Source organism: Paramormyrops kingsleyae, chromosome 25 (genome assembly GCF_048594095.1).
Source record: "Paramormyrops kingsleyae isolate MSU_618 chromosome 25, PKINGS_0.4, whole genome shotgun sequence".
Classification (NCBI taxonomy): domain Eukaryota; kingdom Metazoa; phylum Chordata; class Actinopteri; order Osteoglossiformes; family Mormyridae; genus Paramormyrops; species Paramormyrops kingsleyae.
In genome coordinates this window covers 20,138,655-20,151,898 of record NC_132821.1, presented here as the reverse complement: position 1 = coordinate 20,151,898, position 13,244 = coordinate 20,138,655, and the positions used below count along the sequence as shown (strand labels likewise).

The 13,244-nt window shown below is 40.8% G+C and overlaps 2 protein-coding genes across 2 annotated transcripts in view; both read left to right on the top strand.

The window, feature by feature from the left end:
• LOC111844583 (SLAM family member 5-like) overlaps positions 1-7,862 on the top strand; it is a 31,384-nt gene extending 23,522 nt beyond the window's left edge. Inside the window, exon 5 of the mRNA XM_072707350.1 lies at positions 7,411-7,862. Coding sequence (XP_072563451.1) covers positions 7,411-7,461 — 51 coding nt within the window. The 3' untranslated portion in view covers positions 7,462-7,862. The remainder of the gene's footprint in view (positions 1-7,410) is intronic.
• LOC140583133 (SLAM family member 5-like) lies at positions 13-5,468 on the top strand. The gene is made up of 4 exons (XM_072707772.1): positions 13-37; positions 3,225-3,533; positions 4,861-5,118; positions 5,329-5,468. Exons 1-4 carry the CDS (start codon positions 13-15, stop codon positions 5,466-5,468), a joined length of 732 nt encoding a protein of 243 aa, XP_072563873.1.
• Positions 7,863-13,244: the final 5,382 nt, after the last annotated feature.

The window sequence follows — 13,244 nt, the reverse complement described above, 5'->3', positions numbered from 1 at the left end:
TTCCCCGATCCTATGTCTCCTCGCCTCTGCTTCCCCGGTCAGCGTTGTGACAGTGAACCTACTGTACTTCCATGCTGTAATGTGAACATTTGCCATGTTCCTAAAAATTCTGTTTATTGCACAGTGTCTGACCACACAGACCTAGATCATACTGGACATATCAACTGGACATATTTTCCACTATTACAGATTGATGTCTTGCATATACTGATTTTATCGATTACTCAAGAACATACAATATAATTAATACCAATTGTTTTCACTGTAAAAATAATTCCCATGGTTGTTCATATTCTCATTCTTACTTAATATTTACTTTTTATATATAACGAACCGAATCAGGCTTAATCAAGATAGGTGATCTATCACTTTAACGATCCCCAAAATTAACCTCCTGGACCGGACAAATACAAATAAACGAATGATTAAACATTATATGCGTCTCTTTTTGTATGTTTTCTAAATAAGACCGCGTGCCCATACCCAACTGTAATAGCGATTAAAGCGATCTATTCTTTTAGTATTTATGTTAATGTAACCCTGTTTGTCCCGTGCACTTATCTGTCGACCGGACTGCGTCCTCCCTCTTTGGCGCGTTTACGGCCACTCTGCGTTGTGTATTTTTTTACTGGAGACGAAGGGACAACCAGGCACACGGGAGCGTTCGCTTTCTTGTTGGTCCGCAGCCTCTGCCGTTTATTTCTTGTGCAGAACACATGAACACTAGGGGTGCACCGATCGATCGGCGCACCGATCGATCGGCCTCGATCACGTTAATTTGAGGGGATCAGAAATCGACCATATTCCCATGAGATCCACCGATCTTAGTTATATGCTTTTAACTCTTTGGGGTCGAGTATGTCGTCGACGACATCGCGTACTTTTCGCGTACTTTTCGTGTCTATTTCAGTTTATAAATATCTCGCTGAAATCTTAATGTATAATCATGAAAAAAACGCTGGCTAAATCCGTAATCTGTCTTCTTTTCAAAACGTCCATTGTCGGAAGTATTAAAGTTTTTTTAATTAGGTTAAATCGGCAAAAAAGTAAACCATGTCATCTTACTTTGTTTTACCTGCATCGGGGGCGTGTAGTACCGCTCTCACCCGAAGATCGCTATTCACATTCTAAATAGCCGCATTAGCGCGTATTCAAATCGCATTCGCATGGTAATTTGATTAACAGCGCAACGGTGAAACGCGATCCAGATACATCCCCTTCAGCGCCATAAAAGGGGGTTGGGGACGTGGCCAGGTAACAATGGCTCATTCATACACATGAAAGTTGCTACATATTCAATGAAAGGAGCCAGAAATAGTTACATGAGTTAGGTTTTTCTTATTTATTTATCCAAATTAATGTTGCATCTACACCATTTAGTCATCTTCATGTAGCCAAGACTTTGGTGATCAGATATCTGGGATCAAAACAAACTGCCAGCATTGCTTACTATGTACTTTTATAATGTTTCTGCAAGTGTTCCAAACTGCATTTTGCAATGTCTATACTTTGATGTCAAATTTCAAACTTAACAAAAATCTGACATATTTACAATATATATTAAAATAAAGATGAGTGTAATGGCAAAACAAATATATAAGAAATAATTTATTTGCCATGAATTAAGTGTGATGAAATGTGTGATCATGCCCCAGTCAGTGAAAGTGTGTTTCCTACCCCTAGGCCCCAGAGGGTTAAATCAGCCTTTTCTCCCATTCCCGAGAGAGGTGCAGTGCAGGCTGCCTCCCTCCCTATTTTTTGGACAAGTGTGTCATAACAGCTATATATATATATTTTTTACAAAATTAGAGAAATTAAAGTCTGGAAGAAAAAATATGATTTTGTAGTTCAAACAGCAATGCTCATTTATATGTTCGTTTATATTTGAGGACACTACCTCATGTTTTGTGAGTATTCATATCAATTTACTCAATAAAAATGGAAACATTGAAGTAACTGTCTTTTAGTTATGAAAGAAACAAGATCGGCAAAAAAAAATCGAGATCGGCAGGTAAGGTTGCCTAAGGATCGGTGATCGTTGATCGGCCAGAAAACTGCAATCGGTGCACCCCTAATGAACACTCAGCACTTTCCTTCGACATTACAATCGGATTCAAAAGACTTTTATATAAACACTGTACCAAGTCTCAATAACCAGAACATTTTAGCAGATTTCCTAACGACCGCTCCATATCCGTAGTGCAATACTTACAACCGATATTAAAACAATGAATTACTGCAAATAAAACACAATGAATAGTATAATATGTTATAAAACACAATGCTACTGCCTTATAAAACATCTTGGGAACATAATTTCAAAGGAAGACTTAAAACAATATTACATTTTCACTAACTGAAAAGAAACACTCCTTACCTTGTGCAGAACACATGAACACTGAGCAAGGAGCACTGCATAACCTAATATAATTACTAATTGCATCTAATTACAATTAGATGACAGACGCCATCTAGTATCTGGGGGGTGGAACTACACACTACATCAAAGACATTTATTTTATTACTGTTGTGGGATTAATCTTTGGAAACACTTAAATTTAATAAGCACAAAAACATATGACATAAACACGACTGTATTTTGTGTTTTACGGCTTTTTTGGAGGTCATCGACTCCGCTGTTGTGAAAATTGCTGACTGTCTCGTTGTTCGAATTCGTGATTCCCCCCGCTTCCTCGCCTACCCGCTACAGCCTCTTGCGTACCCCAGGGGGTACGCGTACCCTAGTTTGGGTACCGCTGCTGTAAACAATAGTGCTCTGTGTTTATTACACACAGCGGAATACAGGTGAGTGTTTAAGCTCTTAAAGCCACAACCCTCTGTATGGTTGGCTGTGTCCATCCCCCTATGCTGTGCCTAAACATCAAAGAACAAAAATGGTACAAAGATAGAGTAAAAGGATCAATTTAGGATCCCTCTGCAGACAGACAGGCTTGCTTAATGTGTTACTGCCACACAAAGTCCCTCCCCTCCTCTGCCTGAGCCAATAGCATCGATGAGCACTTATGATGGGCATGTTACCACACACTTAGAGAGACACTCTGGTGGGGACCCTGGCCATTGTACAGGAGTGTTCAGGTGTGTATCCTGACAAAAACACTAGTGAAATTCTTTATTGTAGGATGTCAGCCCTCTGAGATCACTTGTAAATTGTTCCTGGTTCTGATATGGATTTTTAATTTCCCATCATTCTCAATCTTTTTCAGAGCTCTGCACATTATTCACCCATGCTGAGGTACAGCAGGTGCAAGGCATTGTGGGAGGGGCTTTCACTTTTCCTGCCCCAGTTTTTTCTACTGGTACCCTGTCATATGGTAATATCGGCAATATGGCCATAGTGGTACCAGGAAGCAGTATAACAAACCTAATGGAGAAATTCAGAGGCAGACTGTGGTGGGACAGTAAGACGGGACTCTTCACCATCACCGATCTGCAGATCCAGGACTCTGGCCAGTATAAAGTGGATAACAGTGATGGAGTGAAGAAAGTTACAGCATATCAGCTGACTGTATACAGTGAGTTCTGCTTCTGGGTGTCTGTATGTGTGTATGAGTATGTGTGCATATCATCAGGGGTGTGTTTGTGTGTGTCAGGGTTATGGTTAATTAAACCTATAAGAAAACATTGTTGTAAACTGAAATAACATGCGAAAAAACAACTACAGCTAAACAAAACCTATGAATATTGCTCCCAAAAATAATTCAGATAACATAAAACAAACGGCAAATACTTCCCGTTACTGTTTTCTAATACTATTTAGCTGAAGAAAGTATTTATCTTTCCTCCTTTGTGGAAATTATTCAAGGAAATGTCATTTATTTTATTGCCTTTAGATGGCGCCATGCTCTGGACCTCTTTTGTGCAATGTACTTGAACCTCAGAAATGGCCAACGTCACTGCATAGGGATATTTTGTAATAGATAGCTAAGTCCTATAACTTTCTGTCTATCCCTAGTATAGGCCAGTATAAAGTGGATAACAGTGATGGAGTGAATAATCCTACAACATATCAGCTGACTGTATACAGTGAGTTCAGTCTGTTGTGAACTGAAATAAGATAAAAAATAAAAAACTACAACTTAATAAAAAGTATGAAAATTGCTTCTGAAAATAATTGAAATAACATAAAATGCCCAATACTTCCCGTTACTGTTTTCTAATACTATTTAGCTGAAGTAATGATTTATCTGTGCTCCTTTATGGTAATCATTCGAGGAAATGTAATTCAGTTTATTGCCTTTAGATGGCGCCATGTTCTGGGCCTCTTTTGTGCAATGTACTTGAACCTCAGAAATGGCCAACGTCACTGCATAGCGATATTTTGTAATAGATAGCTAAGTCCTATAACTTTCTGTCTATCCCTAGAAATAAAATTACAAAATCTAAACTGGAATAAAAATATGCAAAGACTAAATAGAAATATATTTATACAATAAAAATCAATAAAACCAAATAGAAATAAATAGGATTTCAAATGAAAATTGAAAATAATGTGAAAATAAAATTTAAAAAAAAGAACAGAACTATAACATTGGTGTGTGTGTGTGTGTGTGTGTGGATTATATGTATATTACATTGTGGAGACTCAATGTAATAAAAACCTGTTACTTTGACATTATGGGGACCATTTTTTCAGGTCTCCAGAAAGATCTGTGAATGCAATCAAAATAATAAAAATGCAAAATGTAATTTTGTTTGGTTACTTATGGTTAAGGTTAGTGCTGGTTAGGGGTTAAGGTTGTCATGCTGGGATTAAAGATTTCCGCGTAGAATCCTGTGTGTGTGTGTGTGTTTTTGTGGGGGGGGTATGTTTTAACGTGCCCCCACTTTCTCCCTCTTCAGATCGCGTGTCTGAACCCAGACTGTCAGCCAGTGGGAGCTGCTGGGTTCTGTGTTCTGTGGAGAACGGGAGAGACGTCACCCTGTCCTGGTACAGAGGGACCGAGAGACTGAATCAAACCAGCAGCCCTGACCTCAGCACCATCCTGTCTCTGCCCCTGGAGATAGAACACAGATACACCTATTACTGTGAAGCAAAGAACCCAGTCAGCTCACAGAACCTCACACTGAACATATCAGAATACTGCCTCAAAACCTCAGGTGTCTATTATACACTTTACCTGTTTGTCACGAATATGTATTTCATTCCAGTAGTGCTGACTTTGAGTTTGTAGACTGGCAACAAATGAAGGTTTTAAGAAAGTTAATGCAATGAAAAGTCTAATTAGAAAGAGGACATTAAGGGAACATTTCAGGATCTCAGACTGATGACGTATTAAAATCAGTACGTTTTCACCGCCTCTGTTTTAGGTGACGACATTCCCTCCCGCATGAGTTTTCTAGCCCATGTGCCTGTGGGATGTTGTTTTGTACTTATCATCATCATCATCATCACTGTCATCTACCTGAAGAAGAAGAAAAGGGCTGTTAATAAGAACATAAGAACATAAGAACATAAGAAATTTACAAACGAGAGGAGGCCATTCGGCCCATCAAGCTCGTTTGGGGAGAACTTAGCTAATAGCTCAGAGTTGTTAAAATCTTATCTAGCTCTGATTTAAAGGAACCCATGGTTTTAGCTTCCACTACAATAGCAGGAAGACTATTCCATACTCTGACTACACGCTGTGTAAAGAAGTGCTTCCTCAAATTTGTTTTAAAATGTTCTCCCGCTAATTTCCACTTATGGCCACGAGTTCTAGTATTTAGACTAATATTGAAATAGTCATTTGGCTGAACGGCATCCAGACCCGTTAGAATCTTATAGACCTGAATCATATCCCCCCTTAGTCTCCTTTGCTCAAGGCTGAACAGATTCAGTTCCGCTAACCTCTCCTCGTAAGACATTCCTCTAAGACCAGGAATCATTCTCGTAGCTCTTCGTTGCACCTTTTCTAAGGCAGCAATGTCCTTCTTGAGGTATGGTGACCAAACCTGCACACAGTATTCTAGGTGGGGTCTTACCAAGGAATTATATAAGTGTAACATCACCTCCCTTGACTTAAACTCCACACATCTAGAGATATAACCCAACATTCTGTTCGCCTTTTTTATTGCTTCCCCACATTGGCGAGAGTGGGACATGGAAGCATCAACATACATACCGAGATCTTTCTCGTAATCAGCTACCTTTATTTCAGTGGAACCCATAAAATATCTGTACTGTATATTTCTGCTCCCTGCATGGATTACCTTACATTTATCTGTGTTAAATTTCATCTGCCAAGTATCAGCCCATTCGCTAATTAAATCCAGATCCCGTTGGAGCCTCTCTGCTGCTAGATTAGTATCTGCTACCCCGCCCACCTTAGTGTCGTCTGCAAATTTAACCAGTTTACTGTATGTATTCGTGTCAATATCATTAATGTAAATTAGGAACAATAGTGGTCCTAAAATTGAACCCTGCGGTACCCCACTATAAACGGAGGCCCACTGTGACATAGTGCCTCTAATAACTACTCGCTGCTTCCTATCAGTTAGCCAGTTTTTGATCCAAGCTGCCACAGTTCCTAAAATTCCTGCAGCTTTAAGCTTTAACAAGAGCCGTTTGTGGGGGACAACATCAAAGGCTTTCTGGAAATCTAAGTAAATCACATCATAGGCCTTTTTGTGATCAATTTCACTTGTAGCTTCCTCAAAGAACGCAAGCAGATTCGTTAAGCAGGATCTACCTCTCCTAAATCCATGTTGGCTATCCTTTATAATGTTATTTGCATCTAGGTAATCTACCATTTTCACTTGAATTATAGCTTCCATTATTTTTCCAGTAATGCTAGTTAAACTGATTGGCCTATAGTTTGCCGGATTACTTCTATCCCCTTTTTTGAATATGGGTGTTATATTAGCATGCTTCCAATCTGATGGTACCACACCCGCAGATAACGATTTCTGGAATATTAAAGTCAAAGGTTGGCTAATAATATCCCTCATCTCTTTCAAGACTAAAGGTAAGATGCCATCAGGCCCCTGTGATTTATTTATTTTGAGTTTAGCTAGGCTTAGTATCACATCAACCTCAGTTATACATATATTGGTCATAGACGATGCTGTATTCGTATTAATTGGTGGTAAGTTACTTGTGTTCTCTATTGTGAACACCCTTGAAAAATAATCATTAAACTCATTTACCATATCAATTTCGTTATCAATTATAAGGCCCTTACTATCCTGTAAATTAGTGATTAGTGACAATCACTCTGTTCTGCAGGTAAATGCTGTGCAGCTCACACTTCAAGTATAGAATCTCTATTTTCCACAGAGATCTTTCCTTCATTTACAGTATGAGCTGTATCTGATGCATCCATATTATCATGCCACGTATCCTGGCCTGATTTGCAGGAATCTGTCCTTGTTCTCTGTAGAATGAACTTATTCATGTTTTTCTCCGTGCAGGAAGGCAGGGACCAGGACACACTGAGCGTGGAGAAAGAACAACAGACCTGAATGGCTCTGTATGCACCTATGTGATTTACTCCTGCTAACACAGACACCCGTCACAGAGCAAATCAAGAGGAAGTTAGCAAAAACTCCACTGAGCTAGTTCATAAACAGTGATATATATACTGGCCACCAGATGGCAGCATGCAAGAGCTTCTCTCTCTGACTCTCCCAAACACTCCCTCCCTCCCTCTGTTGTTTTCTTCTGCTGTCTTTCTCCGCTCCCTGTCCAGCTGATGTCCTCACACACAGCCTGTAGTGACCCTCCTTTCAGTTCTGAGCCTAATGCCTGTCGGCGTCACTCTCTTTGATTTTGCTGATTGTCAATATTGCTGAGCTGTAAGACGTGACGTCCAGCCAGAGTGAGTCCATTACTGTGAGTGCAAAATAAAAACTTTCATCTCTTATTGTGACATTGCAATTATTTGAGTTTCTACCATGCTGCTTTGCTAGTTAACATGACTTAGGCATTATCCAGAATTTCTTTTTGAGAATGATATGAAAATGGGAGGTCTCAGTCAGTCCCAGGCGGGGGTACACCCTGGAGGTGATGCCAGTCTATTGCAGAGCACACACCCCTATTCATAGGTTTCAGTCATGTGACTGGCTTGGAGACCCGGAGGGCATAAGTCACGTCCAACATGGCGGCTAACACTGGACACTCCACAGACCTGAGCGCAGTCAGTTAATTTTCCAAGTTTTTATGTCACCTCTCAACAGAACACAGAGATATCAGTAGAAACTGCAAGTTTTGGGCATTTGTGATCCCCGCACAGCAGCGCAACAGTCAATAAAAAGAGCAAAGTCCCTGCTGGAGCTAACGATGGCTACATGCACTATAGGGACAAAAGCACTGGGACACACCTCTTAATCACTGAATTCAGGAGTTTCATTCAGACCCATTGCCACAGGTGTATAAAATCAAGCATCTAGCCATGCAGTCAGGTTTACACACAATTGTGAAAGAATGGGTCGTTATGAAGAGCTCAGTGAATTCAAGCATTGTACTGTCATAGGATGTCGCCTTTGCAATAAGTTACTTTGGGAAATTTCTTTCCTGCTCGATATTCCACAGTGAACTGTAAGTGGTATTGTTGCAAAGGGGAAATGTTTAGGAACAACAGAAACTCAGCCACAAAGTGGCAGACCTCCTAAAGGAACAGAGTGGGGTCGCCGAGTTCTGAGGAGCACAGTCTCCATATTGTGAAATGGTTTGCCAGCTCATGTTTGGGATGCCAAATCAGTCGCAGTCTATAAATTTCGATTAAGATCTATTACTTCAGTTTAACTTACCTGCTCCTAACACATAACACACAGCAACTATGGCTGCTAGAGCTGCTGTACATGCCATTTTAATCTACTCTGCTTGTCCATTAATGTCTCTATGCATGTTCTGACCACCCATGCTCTCTGCCCACATGTCCAGATGGTGCCCGGGCTGGGCACTATCTGAGCTGGAGTCCTTCTTTAGTTCCATAGAAGGGTCATTGTGGTTGTGATTTACAAACTGTAACATTGTGGGTGCAGCCTTCAATCTGCCACCCTACACAGGCCAGCATGGAGAATCGGCTCATTGATGGACTTTGCCTTTGACCTTGATCACAGTTTACACCTTTTAGCAAACAAACCCACTCTTTCTTTTTCAATAATGTTAACATTCCTGGGGTTTTGGGCAGCCAGTTGACCTTGGACCCCCAGAGGTTTTTTCGTTCTCCCTACCTGGGAGTTTTGGGTCCCTCTTCTCTATTGTCATCTGGCTTTCTTTCTTTCAAATCCTTGTCTTTCCTCTTCACTACTATGAATTATTCTTATTACACCCCTGTAAAACGCCTTCTGCTGACTCTATTGTGAAAGGCACTATGTAAAAATAAATTGAATTGAACTGGTTAAATTCAAAACGATGAAGACTCTAGATGGTCAACAAGGCCATGCTGTCAGTCAAAACTTAACCAAATCAGACAACAGACAAGGGAGGTCCCTGAGATGCAGATGTTGTGTCAGAGTCAGCGCCCATCTGATCCTGCCCTTCATGTCTGTTCCCTGTTTGGCCAGTAAGTATAACTGGGCATTCCGTCTTGGTACTCCTTATCTAAAAACCCTTGTGTGTTTCCCCTGCTCGCAGGAGTGCCGCTTAGCACATTGGGTTGAGGTTACGGCTCTGAGACTGATATCCTCCAGTCATGGGTTTGAGACTGGCCTCTCATCAATTTGTTGTTTATTGGTTTTCTGTTTCCCTTGAATTGTTTAATTATCAGTATGTAATAATGTTTCTGAGTTCTGGTACCTATTAAAGTTCTCTAGTTTCTGTGCTTGATAATTGTTAGTTAAGTTCCTCCACCTGTTGCCTGTTTCCCTGTACTGTGCTGATTGGCTAATTGTCTCATGTTACCTGATTGTATTTAAGTGCCTGTGTCTGCTCTGTTCTTTTGTCATTGTACTTTGTTCTGCAGGTGTTTCTCTGCCCATGTCTCTGGTTCTAGTCTCTGTTTTTACTTGTTTCCCTGTGTAGGTCTATATTATGATTCAGTTTGGAGTGTTTTCCCTTTTAATTTCTGATCCCTTGTGGTCCTGTTATTTTTGTGATTCGTACCTAATGTGCTTTTTAGTTTCCCCAATAAATCCCTGTCGTCTCTTGGAGCACCAAGTGGATCATTGCCCTCTTTTCCCCACCTGTACCAAGCCCTGCATCCTTACCATGTTGAGTTCAGTAATCAGTCATGGCTGGACAAAGTATTCAGGTGAAGTTCCAGCACAGATTCAGAGATGCTTTCCATGGATAAATGCTCTCAGTATATCTAAAGGAAGGGTGTTGTTTGGGGACAGGATGGTTCCCCCAGTCACAATGCACAAAGAGTTACTACCACCACTACATGATGGACATCAGGGCATTGTTAAATCCAGAGAGAGGGACCGCATGAGCAGTGGCCAGATACTGAGTAGGAAATAAAGGAGATGATAACATCTTGCAGTGTTTTGAAGCTAAACCAACTCAATGGATAGAGCCTCTACTCCCCACTCCACTGTCCTCATGAGCCTGGAAAAGGATCACTGCAGAAATCTGTGAGTATAACAAGAAGCATTATCTTGTGGTCATAGATTACTTTTCACAGTATTTGGAAATTGCACATCTTGCCAGCCTGAAATATGAGGATGTATGCAAGTGTCTGAAAGGTATCTTTGCAAGGTGGAGTTGTCCAGACGAGCTTGTGACAGGCAATTGGCTACAATTGACCACAATTCAGATAATTTTCCATTGAGTATGACTTTTTCTATATCACTACTAGTCCACAAAATCCTGAAGCAGAAAGATCCATCACTGGCACTGATGTGATACAGAGCAGCACCACTACAAGCAACAGGTTCCAGCCCTGCACAGCACATGCTAGGACGTCAGATCAAAAGCACATTGCCATCACTGGAGAGGGTCTTCACTGCTAAATGGCTGGTCAGGCAAAGAGACAAACTGCAAAACAATGCTACAGACATGCATATGACGAGCAACACGACACACACTCACTTCCAGATCTCATGCACAGCGATCGTGCTCTCACACACGCGGTCAGCTTTCAGTGAGGGAGGGGCCGTATGTCTGGGTCAGTGGTGAGACCGTGAGCTTGATAGCAGCATGACAGAGAAACAATGCATGTGCTGTCAGAGCAGAGAAGTTAAGATGCTGAAGGAGGCTTTATCATAAGAAAGGTCTCACTCTAGATATCATGGCGATCTGGGCTGCAGAAAAGACATCATTCAGCACAGGAAATACAGAATTACCTTAGTATAGTATAGTCTCACGTCACTTTCGGTCACAGAAATACCAAACAAAGGAAGTGAGAGCCATATATTCAGGACTGTTGTGGTGTTTCTGAGCAAAGGATCCAACGTATAGATGAGCAGGTCCAACCTGGTCAATGAAGGCTGAAGCCCAACAGGTTTAACTTTGAAAAGCTGAGGACAAGCTTGGGGCATTAAGCCAGCAGCATTGAGCTCTACTCTACCCCTCTGCCAGAGCTCGAATAGCGTGACATTCTGACAAATTGAAATGACGTCCCTTCCTGTATGTGGTCATGGTCATGTGACCAAAAAGTCTGCAGAACATTTTAGAACGAATGAGCATCCACAGCACTCCTTTGCAATGCTCATTTTATCAGTACAGGAACGTGCCATATAAACAGGCATCAGCATGGATAAGCACTGCCTGGGAATGGCTGTGTTAAGGCTCACATGCTGGCTGGCAGGTAGGTGTGCTGAACACATCTCTGCGATAATGTGCAGCTGCGGAGAAACGGGACAGAACAGTGAGACATTTACTCAGTGCTGGATTATTATTGCACAATATAAGTACCTAGGTGTGGTGTATGTGTACACACACACAAGATTAAAATAAAAGGAGGTGGGATTTTTAAATAGAAAAAACTGTTAATTTGTTGACCTCTGACCTGTTTGGTAATTGCTTGAAATGGGGTGATATATAGGGTTGCCCGGCAACAGAAAAGACAAGAATAACAGGGTACCGAGAAGAGAGAACTAGTTTAATTGTTACCTCTGTTAAGCGTATTGCAAAACTAATAAATGGAACCTGTTTCTTCAAACCTTGGCTCTGGGAATTAATTCTCATTTAGGCAAGTGCAAGACACAACACTAGGTTTAAATCAGGGTTCATTCTACGGAAATGGTGCACTTTAAAGAGCTCTACATTTTGAGGAATATGTTTTTATGAGTTTGTAATGTGTAGTAATCAGCAGTGTTTCATGCTCATAAACTTGGCATTACCAGTGACGATCGTGTGATTTGCTGAAGAACAGATCCGGGGTTAGCAGTTAACCTGAACGGGTGGGTTAGTTCAAGACATGGCAGAGCGTGGTGAAGTTAGAGCTGTCTGGTAAATATTTACTAGGTTATAAGTGATGTTTGGGTTCAGTTATCTCCAGCTAAATCAGAACCAAGCTTCCAAAAATCAGTGGAAGAGGTTCTGAACTAAACTGACAATGAAGATTTTAGGATGCATCATATTTCTGATATTATTTGATATCAGTGAGAAGTTGTCATTGTTGACACACCACAGTGAAGAGTGTCCTCTGCACTTAACCCATACATCACATTACAGGGGGCAGCTAATTCAGCACCTGGAGAGGCAGTGCTTGGGGACGGTACCATGTTCAGGGTATATCAGTGCTACTTTGCTAGTTGGGGATTCAAATCAGCCATCTTTTGATTACAAGTGCAGTTCCCCAACTATTAGGACACCACTGCTCCTCATGGGGACTCCAGGAAACACCAGGCAGAAATATGCCATGTGAATGAAGAGCAGAAACCTTATTTTCTAACTCCTGTTATTCAACAGAACAGAAAAGACTATAATTATCCTATGAATTCACTTGAAACTATGAAATTCAACAAGACACTGTAAAGGAAGTTGAATGTTTCGTGTGTGTCAACCACAGTGACATCATACAGCATATATCTATTAATGCCTTTTCCACATCTAACGAACATCAGCTACATCTTGCTGTGTGTTTTTGCTACTGAAAAGCTGAAATTCTCGCTGCAAAAGGGAAGGTCCTCTTTGCCTCAACACTGCGTGCATAAGTGTGTATTTTGCTTGTACCTGCTTTACCAACTTAATAATTTAAGTACAGATTAATCTCTAATTAAGAATGGACCTTAAAATAGTAAATATGCGGAGTAATTCCTGTTTGGAGTTTAACAGGAAATGATCGATACATCCCTGTGCAGAATTATTAAGCAAATTATTAATACTATTAAAATAGGCCATAAAGGGACTGTGCAGA